General features: G+C 58.9%; 1 protein-coding gene across 3 annotated transcripts in view; it reads right to left on the bottom strand.

The window, feature by feature from the left end:
• The window catches only part of GRIK1 (glutamate ionotropic receptor kainate type subunit 1), a 198,739-nt gene that overhangs the window by 48,904 nt on the left and 128,168 nt on the right, over nt 1–21,667 (bottom strand). For 2 of the 3 annotated variants that reach the window (XM_037029669.1, XM_037029667.1), the window contains exons 5-7: nt 18,824–18,877; nt 15,948–16,121; nt 7,884–8,027 (exon numbers count right to left, since the gene is read on the bottom strand). In XM_037029669.1, the coding sequence (XP_036885564.1) occupies nt 7,884–8,027; nt 15,948–16,121; nt 18,824–18,877 (372 nt within the window). The remainder of the gene's footprint in view (nt 1–7,883; nt 8,028–15,947; nt 16,122–18,823; nt 18,878–21,667) is intronic. The other variant, XM_037029668.1, reaches the window with a different exon arrangement.

Below are 21,667 nucleotides of genomic sequence, written 5' to 3'. Positions count from 1 at the left end.
TCTGGGAATCAATTCCTGGCGTGGCCACAGACCAAGCTGCTTCTGTTTCTTTTTAGTTTTGTGTTTGCGTGTTTTAATTTTTCCCCATGTCCCCACCATGGAGCGCTTGGTGGGGTGGGCTGGATTCCGGCACCTTCGGCAGTCCCTGCGCAGACGACAGTGTGGCCTGGACGTGGCTGGGCGCCTGCAGGGCTGACCTGGGTCTCCGGGGCAGCAGGTCACGCTGCCTTGGGCTTCGGCCCCTGCACGGCTCTGTGAGCAGCTTCCCGTGGGGAACGCCGGTCGAAGGTCCCATGCGGAAGACGGAGCCACAGGAAGCATGAGCCCCGCTCACTCCGATGGTCAGTGGTCCTCGTCCAACACACGGGACCCACGGAGGGCGCCACACAGTGACCCGTCCTCGAGCGGGACATGCAGCCTTTCTGCCCTGGTGTCCGGCCTCGTCTGGAGGTCGGACTCGGGAAATGAGTCTTTTTTAGTGGTTTCCTTGGCATACACACGTCTGAAACTCTGAGGCCCACGGAAGGGCTGCGGGTCGCGTTCCCCTCCTCCATTCGTGTCCCCCTCCTCCCATGACCTTGACCCTTCCTCTGCCTCCAGCAGACCCCACCACTCACCCCTCCACCCCCACAGGAAGGACCCCCGCTGTTCCCCAAACACCCCCAGCCCGGGGGCCAGTCCCACCGGGACCTGCATTTGCCTCACGCCTGCTCCTCCTGGGCTCCGCCTCCCTGGTGCCTGGGGCACATCCTACTCGCCTCACGGGCGGAGCTGGTCGCCATTCCTGTGCACGTCTCGCTCTGTGTGGACTGGGGAATAGATGTCCCCCACTGATCTCGGTGAGTGGTACTGGGGCCTGTGTCCTTCATTGACTGGGTCTCCTTGGTGAGAACTTCTGTGTGTCGACGCTGTGACGGACACGCCCTGTCACCGACCTCCCGACTCTGCGCCCATGCTGCAGCATCGAGGGCTTTGGAAATAGACACTTCCTGGGGAGGTGGTCCCGCACCTGTTTCGTGTAGTGCGAGGTGGTTATTCCGAGACGCGGCTCCAGTTACAAGGGGAAAGTTTGGGACCACGGAGAGCCAGCACTTGGAGAGGGCAGAGTGTGGCCTCTGTTCCCGCAGGGCCTACTTCCTGGGCCTCAGGAGAACTGTTATCTTAAATATTTGTATTACATCAACTGTGAACGTAGACACAATAGCTGTGTTTTATGTTAACTGTCTGTGTTAGCTACCCTTTCTCTGATTGGTATTTCATGGTCGCTGAAAATGTTCACTCATCTTTGGATCTGACAGATAATGTCTGTCGAAGGCGGGAGTGACCGGGGGGCACTCCCGGAGGCTGTGCGCCCTGACGTGGTGAGAGAAGCGCAGAGGGCCAGCGCCCAGCAGGACCCCAGGGCCCCAGGGTCACACGAGGAGACACAAGTGTCTGTGTCCAGGTCAGCATCCAGTCCCCTTTCCTCTCCTCCTGAGACATCGGGGCCAGCTGGCCATACCACCGGCATGTCCAGCCTCCCGAGGCCATGGGTCTGTGGGGGTAGAATCGAGGAGCAGTCAGATGTGGCTCCTTTGCACCCCAAACCAGCTCTCATCCCTCAGTCCAACTCTAAGGAACGCTCTCTCCGTGTCGGAAGGCTTCCCAGATTAGGGCGTCCCTGAGCGTGCCCAGAGGAGTGGCCCTGCAGGCACTCACCGCGTCCCCAGTGAGTGTGGCCGCTCACTCGTCCTTCGAACTTCCTCTTTGCTGGCACCTCGTTGTCGAGTAACTGGCAGAAAGACCAGGAGGGGAAAGTGTGCTGGGGGAGATGGTGCCAAGAGGAGAAAACAGGGAAACTGTATGCACGTGAAAACTCTGTCCTCACTGTGCTCGGTCTCCCGAACGCGGCGGTCAGCAAGTGCAGGCCGTGGTCGTCCACTTTGCTTCTAACCAGAGGCCGCTGTTCTGCAGCCCACTGCCCCCCGCACAGCTACGCCTTGGGCCTGGNCAGATGTGGCTCCTTTGCACCCCAAACCAGCTCTCATCCCTCAGTCCAACTCTAAGGAACGCTCTCTCCGTGTCGGAAGGCTTCCCAGATTAGGGCGTCCCTGAGCGTGCCCAGAGGAGTGGCCCTGCAGGCACTCACCGCGTCCCCAGTGAGTGTGGCCGCTCACTCGTCCTTCGAACTTCCTCTTTGCTGGCACCTCGTTGTCGAGTAACTGGCAGAAAGACCAGGAGGGGAAAGTGTGCTGGGGGAGATGGTGCCAAGAGGAGAAAACGGAAACTGTATGCACGTGAAAACTCTGTCCTCACTGTGCTCGGTCTCCTGAACGCGGCGGTCAGCAAGTGCAGGCCGTGGTCGTCCACTTTGCTTCTAACCAGAGGCCGCTGTTCTGCAGCCCACTGCCCCCCTGCACAGCTACGCCTTGGGCCTGGGGGACGCACTGTCCCCCCACCCAGCAACGTGGTCTGTCCCGTCACCTGTGACTTTGCGCCGGTTCTCAGAAAAGCTGGTTCAACACAAATCCAAAGTACACACAGTAATGGGGTGAAAACAATCAGTAAGCCAAGGAGGAAACGATACACATAACCCTTAGACCACAGAACTTCCTTAGAGGTCAGCTGTTTCGGGACCTGAAATGATGGACTTACCACATTCTCATCGGTTCAATGTATAATTATTTTAACTATTGTGTGTGTTGTTTATAAGCCATTATCTCGCTATAACAGCTTGCATGGATCACTGCATAACTTAAAAATATAATAGCTTTTCTTCCCAATGTTTGATTTCCAGCGCTGCATCTGCTGACTTTATTTGTTTATTTTCAACATCTGCCGACTTTAACTGTGTCTGTGCCGTGCGCTCTGGGTGAAGAGTTACTTTCTGATGATTCATCGCAGAACGTGCTCCTCGTTTTTTTTCTTTTCATGGTCTGTTTTCCTTGGCGCTGGTTCATGGGGTGACTGGTTTGTTCAAACGTAATGAACTGGCTTCTGAACTTGCAAGCCAGCTGAGTGGGTAAAAACACGCGGAGACCCAGGGGCATGCCAGCCATGGGGACGGGGCAGCGGGTGAGACGCCGGGACCCGGGACACCTGGAAAGCAAGGCACTCGGTGCAGAATCACTCGAGTCCTATCGATCGTATTAATCCGGTTATTGTCTTTGTTGGGTAATTACTTTTTATAGATAATCGATATGTTCGTTTTCAATGAAGATAACTATTTGGATCCTACATGGGTTTAATTTTTACCTTTCTCTAGTTAGCCTGGGATATGGTATTCAAACATTTATTTCGTCACCAAGACGTACTGAGCGTTTGAAATGTGGCCAGCCCAAATCGAGTGTTACGAGCTTAAACTACGAACTGGATTTGGAAGACCTATTATGAAAATAAATGAATAATTTTACGTTAAAATAATAGTATTTTAACCTATTGGGGTAAGTGAAATACATTATTAACATTCATTTCACCCGTCCGTCCTCATTTTCTAATGTGGCTTCGAGACAGCCCCGCAGCCAGGAGACTCCCACGGCTTCTCCCGGGCAGCCAGCCAGCGCGGGGCGGTTTCCTGCTACGCTGTCCGCTTTGGGGATGCCCCGCCCCGCCCCCCAAGGGCCTCTGCGCGCCCCGCCCTCGCGTGAGCTTTGCCCTCTGACCGCAGTCACCTCGGTCGTCGGCATTCTTGTCGTCGCGGTCGGACGTAGGGCGTGTCCTCGCGTGCAGCCGTGCCCGTCCTCTTCTCCCGGCCACCTCTGAGTGCAGCGGCGCGCACCCCCGGCGCCCCGCCCTCTGGAGCCGCCGCAGCCCAAGCCCTGTCTCCCCCCAGGACCCCCGCAGGGTCCGCCCGGCCCGCAGGCTGGTAAACAGCCCACGCCGCCCTGGCCAGAAAAAGCCCACGTGCACGTTAAGGCAAACGCAGGGGCCTCGGGGGAGAATTTTGTCTTTGGCTCTTTGATTTTTAGAAGCTTGACTTTAAGTATCTTGTTCATGTGCTCAGATTTACAACCCGCACTCCGTGAAGACAGGAGCCGTCAATGCCGTCTTCCCGGCGAAGCAGCGGCGGAAAGCTGCCTGTTTGGTGCAGCTCCCAGTGATATTTCATGTGCCTGGCGTTCGGAAACAGCTCTCGCTCCTGAGGGGTGGGTTTGTTCGGCGCCAGATCACCGAGGCACTGGGGCCACGGTTTAAGTGTTAGCTCAGCGAACTCCATTGAGAGTGTGCCAGACGGCGCGTCCCTCAGATGGGGTCTGCGAGAATCTCAGTGCTGCTGGGAACAGCGAGGGCTCTGAGGACGCAGGCACCCGCGACGCCGTCCTTGGCCCAGCGGACGGTCTGACTGTCTGCACCAGCTCGGTCAGTGCTGACACGGGGCTCGGTGTCCAGGGGCTTCGGGCAGCAGAGGGTCCACTCCAAGGAGGGGAGCGGCTCGACGGAGGAAAGGAATTCAGCACAAGCCCCCGCTGCGTGAAAGGTGGGGGCAGCCCTCTCCCGTCCCTGAGCGCTAAGACGAAGGGGCACGTGGTGGCACGTGGTGCGGGCTGCGGCAGGAAGGGAGAAGCGGCCTGCCCCCTCCCCCCACGACGACACGAGCTTGGCGGTGTTTCCTGTGGACCAGACTTGGGACTGCCCCCGTCACAGTTAGTGGGACAGAGTGGGGGCGAGGGGACGTCAGCAGACCCAGCACAAGGCTCCACAGGACGCCACAGGGCTGAGGAAGCAGCCCACACTTCCCTCTGAAACAGGCCGGCAGAAACTTGTTCCATCAGGGAGTGTCAGAACGGAGAGCTTGGAGAGTGGCCCAGGCCCCGGGGGCACTGCTGACCACCTGCCGTCCCTGCGAGCATGGAGCCGCCCCAGAGAGTGGCCACCAAGGGCCTGGGGGGGGAGGAAGGGGCAGCCGCGCCCTCGGTTCCCCCAGAGCACCCAGCAGCCTGTCCTTTGGGCAGAAGAGAAGCTTCCTGCTCCGTTAGGTTGGCTTCTGACGAAGGTTCTGGGACAGCTGCCCTGCTGCTGAGGGAGGGCCTGCTTGAGGAGGCCCCAGACTTGTGTGGCCAGAAGTGAACAGAGTCCCAGGCTCTGTCCGAAGCCACTGGACGCGGTGGCTGGACAGTGGGGGCGAGAGTGTGCGGGTCCCTGTGCCTCGGTCACATCCTTGGGAACCACTGGCCTGGCCTGAGACCTCAGTTCGCTTTGCTGCCCCTGCCACCTGTCCCCTGCCCTGCCCAGCACCATGGCACAGCCCTGCTCCCCCCGCCCCGCCACACTCCCCTGCTGGGTGATTCCGCAGCCGGCTGACCTCTTGCCTGCATCCTGGCCACTGCCCTGCCCGCCTGCAGGAGGCACCTCAGGCCCTTGGCCAGCAGTTCCCACCTGGGCCTGAGGTGGGGTTGGCGGCCAGCATTCTCCCGACGCTCAGGGGGCTGATGACCCCTCCAGCTTGCTGCTGCCCCCACCACAGTCACGTGTCCTCGATGGGAAGTGCCTCCCTACCCCCCTGGAGATGGCTCTCACACACACTCAGCCTGTCCGAAGGGCTCACCGACTCTCACCCGTGTGCCGGGGACGGTCACCCCATGACAGGCCCCCCTCGGTCCTGTGAATTCAGTCGGCTGGCGTCTGCCTTCACATTGTTTCTGATTGGAGTCACGGGGGCTCTTTAGAAAGTGGTCGTGACCGAAAGAGGGGACCAGGGACATTTCAGGACCTGCCACCTCAAGTTGGTGTTTCCTAGTCAACCTGAGGCTGTGCGGTCCTGCTGCAGGACGCATTTCTTAGGGGAATTCTGCCGAGTGTCTCAGAATTCCCTTGGGGCAGTCCTCCAACGGGGCAGCCCCTGGTTGCCCCCAGTCCCACCTTCTCTGCCGGCCCCGCCCCTTACTGAAGGCGTCACTGGGCTGGGGACTCAGGGACACAGGGCAGCTGAGGGCAATGGTGATGCAAATTCGAGCAAGTTTTCTCACCACACCCTCCGCCTCCCGCTGGGGAGTCTAGGAACGGGGAGTTGGCTTTTTCAGTAAATAAATGTAAAGTGCTGTTTTGCTTTCGACGTGGTCCCTTAGCTTGGAGCTCATTATTGCTCCAGACGTGTCCAATGTGGCTTAGGAATGTCACCTTCTCACGCAGCATAGATGGGGCAGGCATGTTCCGAGTGTTGGTCCGAGCTGAGGTCGCGGCGTGCCTCTGCCTGCCCTGCTCTGAGATGCAGGAGCCAGCTGTGTCCTTGTTAGAGGTCAAGGTAACTGGGATGGCACGTGATTCTGGATGTGCCTGAGAGCCCTGTGGGGTGGGTGGGGGCTGAGCTGCTTTCCTGGTGGTCATAGGACCTCAGATGTTTGTAGCCGTCGATGGGTGTGTCAGTCCTCGATGACTGGTTTCTCTGTTGTGGCTTTTGTGCCTGCCGGTTTTTACATTCCTGGCCTTGTCGCAGGAAACCCAGCAAGGCTGTTGTTCGTGGTCCGTTGCAGGGGCAAGAGAATAGTCAGTGTTTCCGATTCTTCCTGTTCACAGGTGTTTCCTCCTCTTTATCCTCACAGCCACGCTGCGCGCCAGGAGGTGTTATCCCACTTTACAGATGAGAAAACTGAGGCACGCGGGGTCGGAGTGACTGGCCTGGGTTGCGTTGCCATCAGCCTCAGTGGTGCTGGGATTCAAAGCCAAGTGACCTGCCCGGGACCAGGTGAGGTGGGCAAGGGGCCCGAGTAGGAAACCTGAGCACATACCACCTCTTGTCTCCCGAGGACACTGCAGGGCTCTGACGGAGGGGAAGGGACTTCTCCCAACATGTGCTCAGACACCTGTTTGCTGCTCCCCACATCCTGGGCCTGACCATGCCATGACCTTGGTGTGGACCCTGGGCACTGCTACCCCTCGTCCTTCTGGTCCTCACCATAATGGACCAGACTCCTCTTTCGGGGGGAGCGGATGGAACAGCCCGAGAGAGAGGCCGACATGGGCTCTTTCCCCCGGACGTCTCCTGTTCCCTCTCGTGGCTGCGACTCCTTGACTGTGTGCAGCTGAGACGCCCTTCTGCTGAGGTGTGGGAGCCTCCCGGAGGTGCCTCGGGGAGGATGGCAGAGCCCAACGAGGCCTGGCCGCTGCCACGAGTCTCACTGTCGGGTGCAGACACGCCCCAAGCTGCCTGTGCGGATCAGAGACAGCCTGGGCTGCATGTCTGTGGGGACTTCGGGTCTTACAGCAGGGCCTTGTGAAGGGAAGTGAGGTCCCGGCGAGGGTCCAGCCTTGTGGTGTCCCCGGGCCACACATTAAATACCTTGTGACACGTAATCAAAGAAAATCTCACAATGTTTTGAGTACAGTTACGATTTTAAGTTGGGCCGCAGACTGGACACCCTTGCAGGGCAGGGTAGGGGTGCCCAGGACCCCAGAGCCACAGGGAAGGCCCCTCCTGCCCCGACACCCTGTCCTCTTGAAGGTGGTTTCGTGCTTTGGGTGGGTTTGAGTGGACTTTTCCAGTGAGCTGACAAGTGGCAGAACAGACCAAACACCACCAGGAAAGAGGTCCCATCGTTCCGTCCTGCACAGCCCAGGATGCACAAGACAGACCCCGGGGACGGTGGCTGCCCCTCCCGGCCTTGCCAGGCCCAGGAATAGCTGTAGGGAGCCTGCAAACCTGCCAGGAGCGGGGCCCAAGGGCAGGGGGGCCCCAGCTGGAAGGTAGGGTGTGGTGCTGGGGTCTGGTGGCTTCTTTAGACAGCCCAGCATCCCCCGGGAAGACGCCTGGCAGTTCCAGCCCGAGCTTCCCCTCCCCTCCAGCCCGTGGCCTGGTGGAAGATGCCCTGATGGACGTCCCACCTGCAGGGCTGCCCCCAGGAGGGACACCCACGGCCCCTCCCTGGGAGCCTCGAAGACAGAAAGCACAGTGAGCACGCGGCACTTGCCTCTCGGATGAGGCTCATGAACCGGGGTCCGAGGCGCCAGGGCTTGTGTCGGTGGCACTGCAGCGAGCTGACGGCCAGCTGGGGGGCCCGGTGCGCGGCGAGGGCCACCACGTGCACGGCATCGAACATCAGCGCCGCGTCCGTCTGCGGAGACACACACCACGGGCTCAGTGTGGCCTGCACCCGCCTGTTCGTCTGCCTGCACCCCGGCCCTTGCCTCTGTCCCCACCACCTTGGGTCTCACCAGCCTCTTGTTCTGCTGTGGAGCAGTTTTCACTCCCCAGGGGTCAGTTTTCTCTGAAAGGCCGACTACCTCATGCCCAGGGTCAGCTGGAGGCTCAGCTCTGCTTTCAGTTCTAAGAAAATGCAACTCAGACTGGCCACCAAAGATCTGGTTTGGGGTGCGCTCATTTTCAGAGAGTCTTCTAGGTTAAATCCGGGGTTAAGCTCCCAAGTTAAAAACTAACGCTTGATATTTAAGTGTCAAATTTTGTCTCTCAGTATTTCTCTGTGTCCTTATCTATCTGCATACTTGTGTGTGTTTGGTGACTGCTAGAGGGGACACCGCAGGTGACTTTCAGGTGCATATTCCCCTGCTGGCAAAGGAGGCCCTCGTCACAGAAGCGAAGGCGACAGCGGGGGTGGGGGCCCCTGGAAACCAGTGCGTGGGGACATGGTGGACGGGTGTCCCCAGTCAGAGATGCAGGTCCTCACTCGTACCAGGGCCCAGCCTCCCCTCCTCCCTCCTCGTGACCTCGCTCTCCTTGCAAAAATTCACATCAACACTTCCAGTGTTGTTATAAAATGTTCTGCCTGTGGTTTTCTTTAAGGATAAAATCTTGTAACACCTTCGCATCTTCCTTGAGGGTTTTCGTAGCCACTTCAAATATATTAGTGCATTTGAAGTCCTCGAGATCCCCAGCACAGGCTATCAGAACGGATAGAGAACTCTGCCGCACAGGGGTTGTGGCCTCCAGGGCGTGTGGCCTGCAGGGAGTTGCCCTGGGCTGACAGTCAGGAGGGTGAAACCAGGAGCCCGGGGCACGGCGTGAGGATGGCCCCGCACTTCTGTGAACCCGGCGGAGCCGCTCCCTGTTCGCCATGTGTTGGATGGGTGCCCGGGCGGCCCTGGGTCCAGAGAGCGGGTCCACGCTGCATCCTTCCTGTGCTGGGTGGTCTCCGTCACCGCCTACTTCACACACGTGTGCACAGTCGTGTGTGGGCACCTGCTTCACGGGGAGGGTGCCGGGCTCTTGGTAGAAACTGCTCGACTCAGTTCTCTGGTGGTTTGCAGTTCCGGTCACACCCTTTTTCTGATGGTGTTTTGTACCTAAAAATAAGATGCGCGTGCGTGAGAACTGGAACACCAAGGTGCTGAGCTGTGCTTCCGAGATGAACTGCCCCGCACTCCATGACGGGCGGACAGAGTTCGGACGGCGGCAGGGTTGTTGGAGCTGGAACGTGTCTCGACCGTTTTAATTCATGGCTGATCGAGTCCCTTTCAGAGATGGGAACTGTGGGGCTCAGGGACACTAAGTGACGTGATCAAGGCCGTTCTGCTGATCAGCGGCTCGGCCAGGGCGTGAGCCCACAGGCGTCTGGCCTGGCTCCCGGGGGAGCTGCGGCTCTGCTCTGCCCGTGGGGGTCGATGGAAGGAGGGCGGTCCGCCGGAAGAAGGAGAGTTTTTGACAGCATCGTAAGTGACAGCCGACCTTTGCCGAGTGCTGACCATAGTCCAGGAGCTGTTGTGGATACTTTGCAAACATGCAGCCTTCACCATGACCTTCCCTCCTCTGTGGACGAAGGAGTAACGCGGTTAAATGGTGTCTTCAGACGCGTGAGGGGGCAGGCCAAGTTCAGGCCTCGGAAGCGGGTGCTGGTTGATGCTCTTCACCGCAGAGCCGAGCTGCGTCTCACCTGTGTGTCTGCCCGATAATTAAAAACTGTGCCAGGGGCTCAGTAATGGTTGGTGCGCACCCACGGTTCACCACCCGCCCGGCAGGCACTGCGGTCACTGCACAGGTGGAGTCTCCTTTAATTACTGAAATCACACCTTCGAAGTGGGCCTCTCGCCCACGGCACAGGTGGGGAGATGGGGGCTGGGGGGGTCAGGAGTGAGTGGTGACTGGGCTAAGGCTGCAGTCGGAGAGGCAGCAGTGAGCCCTCCATCCCAGCACGGACACGCCCAGCCTCCGTGCCGGACTCCTGGTGTCTTTGGCTGAGGAACCGACCTTCAGTAAAAACGCGTGTGCACTTGCCAGGTGGCTGAGCAAGTGACGTGAGGGAGAAGCGTGGGAGGGGAGCCACAGTGGGGGGTGTGGCCGTGAACTTGCTCAGCGGGAAGGGCTGTGGTTTCCTTTGAGTGGGCGCTGCCATACTGGGCGCTGAGCAGCTCTTGGGCCGTTTCAGGTAAATGTGGACGGATCTGCCGGTGTTCACACGCCGTTCTTCCAGGCGTGTTCTTTATGCCGACACCCTGCGTGAAGCCGCGTCGCTCGGTGCCTCCAACGAGCCTTTTCCAAGGCATGGGGCAGGAAACCTGCGTCGTGTGGAGAGGGCTTCTCTCCGGTGGGCAGTGGGGGTGGTTACAGTGAAGGCAGGAGGTTCACGCAGGGCCTCCAGGTGCCCGAACCCTGCCCAGGCCCAAGGAGGGACTGGCTCCTGGGAGCTGACCTGACGCGCCTGGAGCACCCGGACTGACCCCAGCGCCTCTGCACCCTGGGTCTCGGCGATGCCCACGGTGCAGCACCTCGAGGGCGCCGGTGTTTCTCACCCGGGCCCTGGGCTGGCTGTCTCCGCTTGGCCTAAGGAATGGCCGGAGACTGAGTGACTGGTGTCAGCTGTGGGGTGCTCTACCCCAGTGTGACTGGCCCCAAGAAAACCCCTGGACACCAAGGCTTGGGGGAGCTTCCCAGGCTGGCCCCACGTCCCCCACGCTGCAGAGGGAACAGGTGCCGTGGACGCAGTGCCCGGGGAAGGGCCCCAGAGCCCACACCTGCCTTCTCCTGGCCTTGGTCTCGGTGAGCTTTTCTTGGCTGGTTCACCTGTGAGTGTGGCAGCGATTCTGGCCCCTGTGAGTCCTTCTGAAGAGTACTTGGGGCTGACTGTGGTCACAGGGACCCCCACACAGGCCCTGGGGTGCAGTGCCACTCCAGGACTGAGGGGAGCGACGAGACAAGGCCCCACAGAGCCCCTCATCCAGCTGCCTGCCTGGCACGTGACTGCGGCTGGAAGAGCAGAGCGGACTGGGTGCGGACGGGAGCCCCGGCCACGGAGGGCAGATGGGCAGAGCGCAGGACCGTCCATCTCTCCGCGCTCGGGAACACTCACTACTCGGATGCCAGTGGAGACGGGAGATCTAGGAGGGAGGTGCTGCCCAACCACACCCTGCCCCTCGTTCGATCCTCAACAGCCTCCTTTGTTAAAATCCAGTGTCTGACCAATAGCGTGGAGCCAACAGGAGGTGCCTGTCAGAACGAATTAGAATCAGTGAGTGTCCCTCCTCTGAGACCTGCCTGGCCAAGTGCTCAGCGTCCTGAGGGTGGGGATGGGCTGGTGTCCTCTCTGTAGGAGCTGGGGGGGAGGATAGCAGGGGTCCCTGAGCCCCAGGAAGTGGGGGAGCACCTCACCCGCAGACCAGGGTTGGAGGTGGCTGACACACCCATGTGCTCACTGTAGCAGTGGGGTCATGGGGGCGGCAGGCCCCCGGGTTGGGTGAGGCCCGTCCTGGAGGCCGTCGTATTGTGAGTCTCAGAGGATGTTTGCCGGCTTTTGAGAGTCCAAGGCCTCGGGAAAGAGAGCACAGCTGGGGGACCCTGCTGGCCCCCAGGTCACTCAGGTTTGGGGTAAGCACCCCTGTGGTCACTGTGCGAGGTCCGAGCAGCGCGACTCCCTCAGCGAACAGATCTGCCTCAGTGCCTGGGGGCGCGTTTCTCTCCTGCCGATGACAGACGGGCACGAGGGCAGGTGCCATCAGCTGCATTCAGTTCTATGTCCGATGTCCTCTGCTGAGTGACACTGTGGTGTCATCGTGCACATTCACAGAGGAGTGAGAAGGATCGGAGAGGCTCAGTGGCTGACTCAGGCTACCCACTCCTTTGGGGACACAGCCAGGACTTAGAACTGGGTTTCCTTATCCGGGATGCTCCTGCTTTTCACCGTGGGATGAGCTGGGACGCTCCAGGGCATCGCCTGGGGGGTCAGGACCACAGGAAGAGCTCACACGTGGGACGAGGCTGCTGACGACTTTGTGTCCAGGTGCACCAGGAGGACAGGGGAGGCCGGCAGGAGGACAGGGGAGGCCGGCAGCAGGCCGACACTGCGTGCCCCTGACTCCAGGCAGTGCAGAGTCCCACACCGTGGCGGCTCACAGCCGAGGGAACGCCGTTGGCGAGTGGCCACTACGTTACCCCCTCTGCCCAAAGCCAGTGGGGGAGAGGGGTTACCTTTTTGTTTTTTGCCTAGATTTAGATGTGTTAGATGCCATAGATTTATACATTTTAAAAAAGATTTTACTTAATTATTTTTAGAGAGAGGGAAGAGGGGCAGAAAGATGGAGAGAAACATCAGTGTGTGGTGGCCTCTCATGTGTCCCCTACTGGGGACCTGGCCCGCAACCCAGGCGTGTGCCCTGACTGGGAATCGAACCTGCGACCCTTTGGTTACAGGCTGGCATTCAATCCACTGGGCCACACCAGCCAGGGCTATTTATTCTTTTTATGAATCTGTATTACAGATTACTACTTACTACTATAAGAAATTTAGCCCTGGCCCAGTGGGCACCCTCCCCAGTGCCTGACCTCAGGAACAGGCCTCTGACCTTTGCTGTCCAGCGTGCCATTAGCTGTGGGTTTGTCATACACAGTCGTCATTAGATTGAGGCAAGTTCCCTCTGGGTGCACTTTGTCGAGAACATTATCGTAAAAAGGATGTTGAATTTTGTCAACTGCCTTTTCCCCGCATCTGTTGAGATGACCACGTGGCACTTACTCTTCGTTTCGTTCTTGTGGCCTGTTGTGTTGATTTGCGGGCTTGGCCTGTTTCTGCATCCCGGGAGGAAACCCTACTTACTGGATCATGGCATACGGTCGATTTAACGTGTTGCTGAGTTCAGTTTGCCAATGTTTTGTTGAGGATTCTTACCTCCGCTCATCGGGAAATTGGCTTGTGGTTTTTCTCGTCGTCTGGTTTGGTGTCAGGGTGATGGTGGCCTCATAGAGTGAGTCTGAATACCTTCCTTCCTCTTCAGCGTTTTGGAGTGGTTTAGAGGAATAAAGAATGATTTTCGAATGTTGGGCAGAATTCACCTGTGAAGCCTTTGGTCCTGGACTTTGGTCCGTTGGGCATTTTTCAATTAGGGCCTCAATTTTGTTACCGGTAATCGGTCTGCTCCAGAGATTCCCCATTTTCCCCCGATACGGTCTTGGAAGATTGAATGTCTCTAGGACGTCGCCATGTCTTCCAGGCCACCTGGTGTGTCGGTGACAGCTGTCCCCGGGGCTCCCTCAGAACCCTCCACGTGTCCCTTCCAGTTCTGACTTCACTCACTCACTTGCGAGTCTGCTCCCTTCTGTTCTGGTTCAGTCCGGCTCCAGGTCCATCCACTTTGTTTATCTTTCCCAAAAGACAGCTTTTCGTTTGATCTTTTTATTTATTAGTTTTTATTTTATTTATTTCTGCTCTGGTCTTTATTATTTCCTTTTTTTTAACTCACTTCAGGCTTTTTATTAGTCACTTTAAGTAGGAGGGTAGACTGTATATTTCACATTTTTCTCGTTTTCTGGGGCAGGCCTATGTCACTGAATTCCCCCCTTAGAACTGTTTTTGTTCTGTCCAGTAGATTTTGGATTGTTGGTTTCCGTTTTAATCAGTCTCAGGAAACTCTCTCCCTTGATTTCTGCACTGTCCGTCGGTCGAGGGCTCGGCAGTGGCCTGCTCCTTAGCCTCCAGGTGTCTGAGTTTTTTCCAGTTTTGTTCTCCTGGTGGATCTCCAGTTTCCCAGTGTTGTGATTCCAGAAGGTGCTCGGCGTGTTTCAGTCTTATTAAATACACAGAGACTTGCTTTGCAGTCCGGCACCTGATCTGCCCTGGACAGTGTTCTTGGGGCACTTGAACATGTACCCCCGTTTCGGAGGGAGAGTGGCGGGTGCTCTCTGGACTCAGCAACTTGTCCACCAGATGCCCTTGAACTCACTCTCAGCTTTCCCGTGACGTGAGTCCGTGCCTGCACCCCAAGTTAGTGCCTCGCCTGAGGCAGACCCGCCTCGTTGGGTGAGCCAGGGTCACCAGAGGCTTCGCAGGCTCCGACTCTGCTCTGTCCGCAGGGCTAGGGGCCCCACTGGCAGAGGCCCTGCGTCCTGCTGCGTTTGGGGGGACTGTGTGGACCTGTCCTGACGAGGCTGCTGCACCCACTCTGTGGCCCCCTGGTGAGCCACGCCCTTCTCTCTGACAGACCCCAGCTTCCTCCTGGGGGTCTCACGCTGTACCAGTGAGAAGAATGGCAGCCTGCGGCCCCTTCCTCAGGCGAGAGGACTGCGACACCCTCTGGGCCGCATGGGACTCCTCATCCACCAGGACTCGGGGGCTGGCTCTGCCAGGCTCCCCGCCCGCAGGGCAGCCACCCCCCCACCCCGCCCCAGGCGGCTGCCCTGAGTCCGGTGAGAACGGCGGGGCCCAGTCTCTGCCACTCTCGCAGGCTTTCCTCGCTCAGTGGACACTTAGGAACGGCCGTCAGCTCCGTGTGTGCGTTTTGGGGGGAGGCGGGGCAAGTGGAGCCTCACCTGTGACGAGTGTTTAACGTCGGGTGTGAGTCCACCCTGCGCGGGTGGTCCCTGCCGAGTGCGTGTGCAGTTGTGTGGGGCCTCATCCCGGGACAGAGAAGTTTCAGGGAGTTGGGGCGGGCAGAGGATTTGGAGACACGTCTGAACTCACCGGAGTCAGACACAGAGAAGAGGAAACCAACCCGGCACCTCCTCCCCTGACTTCCCTGCGCCCCCATCCCCCCCCCTCCGAGTCCAGTATTTCTGGGACAGTCTCTGCTTGCTCTCACCATGGAAATGCCCCAGATCATGGCGGGCTCAGTGGTAGCAACATGCTTCCCACCCTTGTCTCTCACGTCACTGTGTGAAGAGTTGTCTCAGGTTTGACCTTTGGCCAGCGACCTTGAACATGAGGTCGTATGGAACCATTTCATTCATTGTCTTCTTCGAGTTTGTTTCCATTTTAGAAAAAGGAGAAAGAGAAACAATCCCCAGTGCATCTCTCTGTGAGGCGTCTTTCTGTTATCAGTACATTGCGTCTCAAGGCGAGAGTGTTTCTGGGGGCGAGGGGAACAGGAAGGAAAGGCCAGGCCAACTCGAAATGCTATCCCTGCCTGCGTCCCGACGCCCTTTCCCGCAGGTGACGCTGTCCCCACACTGAAAGCTTTTAAAAATCCCCTGTCCTTTTCTTCATCACGCAGGGACTTCCATTAGAGAAGCCACCGAGGGTGGATGACAGCAAAAGACATGATGTCGGGAGAAGCTGCGGAGGGGGAGTGCCCCCCGCTGCCGGGGTGGGCCTGGCACTTACCTGAGGGTGACACAGGGTGGATGTGGAGCACCCCCAAGTCCGAAAGGGGGGGCCTCTGGTCCCTGGGACAGGTGGCGTGGACGCGACCACCACGAGTGGCTCCGGCACTTTCCCCGAGCTGCCCCCCTCACTGAGATGGAGGAGGGACCCGGCAGGCAGGCTGCTGCCCTCCCTGCCCCTCCCCACTGTCCCTCTCAAGGCCCGGTTCCAGGGCTAAGTTGTCACCGCGGCCTTGGTGTGGTTTCTGCTTTGTCCCCCTCTGGCCGACTGTGGCGGTGACTCCAGCTATTTCACCCAGGACGAGCACAGTCAGAAAGCCGAAAGCAGCAGGTTTGGAGAGAACCACGCTCAGGCCTGCAGAAAACCCAGGCACCTTCCCCGTGTCCCTCATCTGAGTCCCGGCTTCGCTCTGCACAGGACTTCGTCTGCACCAGGAGCTTGGCCCCGCCCCCGGGGAACCCAGGCCCCCCTCCAGGGTCTGACTCGGATGCTCACCGTCATCATGCCGTCCAGAAGGCCCGCCTCAGGCCTGGGTGGCGCCTGCAGCCTCTCCATGGACCACTTTTCCACGACGGTGGCCACCCGAGGGTCGTCCACGCTGAGCAGCCGGAAGCCGGTCATGTTGACGCCGCTGTACCTGTACAGCTCCAGGTCCAGGGCGAACAAGTCCTGCGCAGCGAGAAACGCGACAGGAGTGGAGCGAGTGAGTGCCCGCAGCTCGCTGTGTGGAAGGACCGGAGGGGTTCCTGCCACGGTGGGAGCCGCCACTCAGCTCCGGAAACGCACGCTCCCCTGTACTCCGCCGCTCCCCTGTACTCCGCCGGCAGGGCGCCCGGACACTCACGGGCAGGAGCACCTCTGCCTTTTGCGTCTTCGTCGATCCATTGATCTTGCTCGAGCTGCCTGAGTGTGCGTAAATCCAGAAGAGGAACTGGGCTCCCTACCAGCTGCAGCCCTTGGGCCCAGCCTGCGACACTTCTGAGAAGCTCGAGGGCCCTCTTTCTGGGGCAGGGTCACTGGGACACTGGCAGGTACCCCCGTTTCTATTCGGTTCACTGCTTTGACCTCACTAACAAGGAGGCAGGTTCGGAGGGCGAGTCGTGCACCCGGGAAAGAAAGATCCGCTTGTCAGGGCGGCACCAGCTGTGGTCAGCACATCCTGCTGCGCCCCCTGCCCTGCCCCCGCAAAGGAGGTGACATTGGGAAACTGCATATTCCTGGGGTGGGGGGGGAAGACGCCTTCAGCAGGCAAGAACAGCATCCCCCCCCCACCTGCGAAAGAGCCTGCACCCCCTCAGTGTGGGCCTGAAGAGGACTCACTGGGCCCCTCTGGGAACAGGAGCTGGAAGGTTCTCGCCAGAGAGGGAGCAGGAGCATCCAGGACCCCCGGAGTGGACCTTGCGGCGTCCTAGCCTGCCCTGTCCAGCAGTGTGGGGGCGGGGAGAGCTCAACCCGCCGGCACGGTTCCCAGGGCAGAGCAGGAGCATGCAGGTCCACTCCCAGCTCACGCAGACGCACGCGACAGCCTCACCTCTTCCCTACAGAAGAAGGCTGCGCCGTAAATGGATTAAAAATATATGGCTCATCTGACACTTCCAAAATGGCATTTAACAGGAAAGGAAAACCTTCATCATCGTTTCCTAACGGCGTGCGGAGCTGGGTTACTGAAGCGCAGCCCAGGCAGCTGCTCCGCACACTGACAGTGGTCCCTGAACAGAGGCAGCTTTGTGGGAAGCCGCCCCGGTGGTCTCAGAAGACAGACATGCCCGCCCATTTTTCTGATTGCCTCCCACCCGCTTCCTGCCCTTTCCCAACAAAACTTTGGACTTGCTCTGTGCTCCCAGCTCAGGGTCGGAAAAACTGTCCTGCTTTTGAATGTTGTATTCCCCACCCTGCACTAAGTAATTATCTGTTTTCTTCAAGTTTTGTTCATTCGGGGAAGGGCAGAATTCAGATAAAACCAAAGGGAAGTGGGTGAGAAGCACATTTAAAGCATCAGTCCCAGCCATGGACGATTCCTTTATCACTCAGTGAACAGAAGGAAAGTCACTCTGGCCAGTGGAGCTCAGCCAGAAGCTCCCAGAGGTCCACTGAATCCCTCCCGGGTTCCACGGCAGTAAGTGTGATGAGCTGATTTGCCCACAGCCCCAAACGTGTGGAGCCGGGGGGCCGCACACAGGGTTCTGGGCGTGGGGAGAGTTGAAGTCCAGGCCTGATTCCTGAGTCCCTGTGAGTGAAGAGAGGCCGCTCCTTCCCTTAAAGGGCCTGGCCTGAACCGGCTTCCCGCTGGCCACATCCCTCCTCAAATTTTTCAAAGCCTGGCCTCAGGGCTGGCCCACTGCTGGGGCCAAGGTCACACCCAGGTGTTGGAGATGGGGGAAGGGCTGGACCTGTGAGCAGAGCGCTCTCCTCTCTTCCTGGCTAGGAGAGACCAGGAAGGCGTCCACGAGGGGCCTCTGGCCCTGGACACAAAGGGTTTCAGAACCTGTGCCCTGCACGTGCCCTGCCCCAGCTCAGAGCAGCCTGGCTGTGACGTAGGGCCTCGAGCCTCAGTCTCCTGTGCCCCTTCACCCCTTCTGCCCCTGGCCTTCCTGAGTCCGTCGGGCCTGGGTGGCAGCTGCCTGCCCTTGTTCTGATTCTTCCTCCTTCCCGCAGCAGCGGCCGGGCCAGTGTTGTTTGGGAGACGGTGCTCCGACCGGGTCTCCCTGCATCTGAGTGGGTTTCAGCCGCGCACTCTACAGCCGGAAGAGGAGGTTGGCGGTGTGTTTCCATGTAACAATGGTGTGTGTGTGTGTGTGTCGGGGTGTGTATGTGGCTCGATTGAGAACTAGCACATCGTTCTGATGCATTAAACGCCCGAAATCATTCTCCCTTGATCTGGTAATCTCTCAAAATTTAAGGTGTTACAGCTTTAAAAAAAATTTCTCGGTCTTAGCCTCGTGATTTTTCTTGCGCGCAAGGCACTCGATGTGCTGAGCGCCTCACAAGCGTCTCTTTCAGGACACCTGGCAGGTGACCCTGCCTCACCCAGCCGCCCACAGACGCCCCTGGCGAACCACATCCGGCCCCAGGGCCCCAGGCCGAACTCCAGGGGCCGCGGCGTCTGTGGGAAGTGTCCACGGTGCTTCTCTGAGGAAGCGTTTGCCCTTTGACAGTTTCTGTTTCACGGAAGTTCCGCTTTCGTCCCTTTCCGCACGCAGTGCACTGATGCCAGTTAGAGAGGAAGGAAGAAGCCTGCTTTCCCGCTCTGGATTTCATGAGCCCAGTCTCCAGGACAGCGCCTGCCTGGGCGCCGGGGGCGGGCCGCAGGGGACCCGGATCTGCACCCCGCCCCCCACGGGTGGCGTCTGCGCGCGCACGTGCACACTCACCAGGGTTGTGAAGAGGTAGTGGTAGTGCTCGGTCATCATGCCCATGAACAGGGTCTGCAACAGAGAGGGCGGGGATCAGAGGCGGGTTCTCGCGGGGAATCGGTGAAGAGTAGGGTGGGCGCCAGCGTCCGGAACGCAAGACAAGGGCACTCTGCGGGTCCGTGGACTCGGTCCCCAGGAACTGAGACGAATCGAGACCCGGCCCCGGGGACTTCCAGCCCTCGCTTTTCCATTGCGCACGTCCGACCTGGAGGAGGCAGGTGCGCTGATGGTCAAAATTAAACATAGTCTGAGACGAGGCAATGTCCTGCGTGCAGTTGTCCCCCACGGCCCGGGGTGGCCCCCACCCGGGTTCCCGAGTGGCCCCACGCTGAGACGCCGGTGTGCCGGCCCTCGGGGCTGGGGCTGCTGGTGAGGCCTGGAGCGGAGCTCGCACGCGCCTAAGGAGCTGCGCCAGGATGGAGGGGTTCTTGAGCGAGAGCCTGTAAACAAGTGAATCTCTGGAAGTGCCTCCTCCCCTCCCCTCGCGCCCTGCAGAACGCGTGGAGGACCCACGGACGGACAGAGACTTTCGCGCGCACAGTTCACACTGCCCTGCACTCGGGTCTCAGCGGCTTCCTGCCGGCCCTGGGCCTGCTGCGCTCTTTCTCCGAGTTTGGTGAGGGGGGCGGGGGCAATCGAGAGGGGCGGGGCGAATGGGTGTGGGCGTGGCGGCGGGGAGGGGCGGGGAGACTGGGTGTGGGCGGGGCGGCGAGGGCGGGGCGAGCGGGTTCCCTGAGCTGTGGGCGGCCTTTGGGATTTCTGCACGAGGTGTCCACGGAGAGGAAAAGGCTGCAGGAGGTCTAGAGGTCAACGACTGCTTCTCCGTCCCCCGAGTCAAGGCGATCGCCGTCCTCCGGCCAGGTCCCCAGGGGGACGCTGTGAGGGCCAGGCGCCGGGCTTTGTGGGGAAGTGGGCGGAGAAGCCTCGGGAACCGCACCTCCCAGGCGCGTCTTCGCACGACCCCGCTGCAGACCTGCATCGGCCTGGGAGCTCGGCAGCCAGGCGCTCTCGGAGCCGCTCCGGTGAGAAGTTCTGAGTGTGCAGCCGGGGCTTTGTGTTTCCGAGCAGCGCGGAGCGTTGCGACCCATGGGACACGCCCATTTGCATTAAAGAATAAAGTCTTGCATTACTCCCAGCGAGAAGGGGACCTGGAAAGGTCTGGGAAGAGGCAGCGTAGTCAGAAGAGGCGCTGGAACGTGGTTCAAACAGAGGGGACAAGGGAGGGAGCGGGTGTCCAGGGGCCGCAGCGCGCGCCCCGCCCCCACTGCTGACCAGCGACTTTGTAACATCGCGAAGATATGACAAATGACCGGACACTCTCCTTGTGAGCCACGAGCCCCCAGCGAGGAAGTCACGCCTGTGGTGATGCCGGACTGGCTCCCAGGGGACCTTTCCCAGGCTGAGCTGCCGTCGGCCCTGGGTAATGTTCGGAGCTGGGAGGCCTGTCAGCCCATCGAGGTTGCCACTGCGGCCTGCAGAGCTAACCTGCGGGTCAGCCAGGAGTCCAGTGTCTCTTCAGTCCTCAGATGGCGTAATGGGGGCAGTGGGGCGAGTTTTATGTCAAGATACAGAGCTGGACACAGAGGTTTAAAATGTTGCCTATGGGACCGAAAAAGAAACACAAAGCCACCCGCTTTCAGTTTTTCACCTGGGCTGATGCTTCTTATGGGGGTGTTTGACCGCCCGTGGAGGGACAGGCTTTCTTGTAAGAACTGGTGCTGTAGTGGTAAACAAAACGAAAACCCAGGCAGGGCACCAAGAGCACAAAACGGGGGGGAGGGGGTTGTAAATGGTGGTCCTTGTAGACTCTACTTGAACGTAAGCATATACCGCCGTCCGGTGAGCTGCTACGGATATAGGATGGTGTGCATTGACCCGCGGTGGCCACCAACCAGATCTGCCAGATGCACACAGAACCGAGAGAAAGGAGCCCCACAGAAGGCCAGGAAGAACCAGCGAGCTGCAAAGGAGATCAGGGGAGAACCACAGAAACTGAGCAAAGTAGCAACGAGTGCATGCCTGTGGCAATTACTTTAAACATAAGTGGGTTAAACGCCCCCACACGAAGACACTTGGGTGGCTGGACGGACCACGGGACGTGACCTTGTGCATGCTGCTCACAGGAGCCTCACGTCAGCCCAAAGGCACACCGACGGCACATGAAGGGGTGGAGGCTGCCGTGGGGCAGACAGAAATGGGAAGAAAGCGGGGCACTGTGCTCACATCAGACAAAGAATGCGAGACGTGAAAGCAAGACGCTACATAATAGTAAAGGGGTCGTCCTCGGAAGGGCTGTAACAGCCACACGTATCTATTCGTCCTGCCTGTGAGCGCATAGCTATAAACGGCGATTATTAATAGACACATGACTGAAGTTGACAGTCGTACAGTAATAGCGGTGGATTTTACATGCCACTCATATCAATGGATAAACCATCCAGATAGAAAATTAGTAATAAAATAATGACCTTAAATGTCACATTGGACATTTATAGAACATTTCATTCAAAAACTGATTCCATTTCATTTCACATGCCCATGGAGCATTCTCCAGGGCAGACCACGTATTAGGGTACAAAGCAAATTCAAGAGGGTTGAAGTCAAGCCCAATGTCTTTTCTGACCACAGGGGCAGGAACCTGGGACTCGGCTGTAGGAGGAAAACTGGGAGAAACAGAAATATGTGCAGACAGACGGCCTGCCACAAAGAGCCAAGGCTCCAAGAGGAGATCAAGCCAGAGACCAGACACCGCCTGGGACACAGAACACAACCTCCCATAATGGAAAGGATGCGACCAAATGA

Source organism: Sturnira hondurensis, unplaced genomic scaffold (assembly GCF_014824575.4).
Source record: "Sturnira hondurensis isolate 20B ecotype Veracruz unplaced genomic scaffold, ASM1482457v3 Scaffold0020398, whole genome shotgun sequence".
In the NCBI taxonomy this organism is placed as follows: domain Eukaryota; kingdom Metazoa; phylum Chordata; class Mammalia; order Chiroptera; family Phyllostomidae; genus Sturnira; species Sturnira hondurensis.
This window is presented reverse-complemented; position numbering and strand designations above follow the sequence as displayed.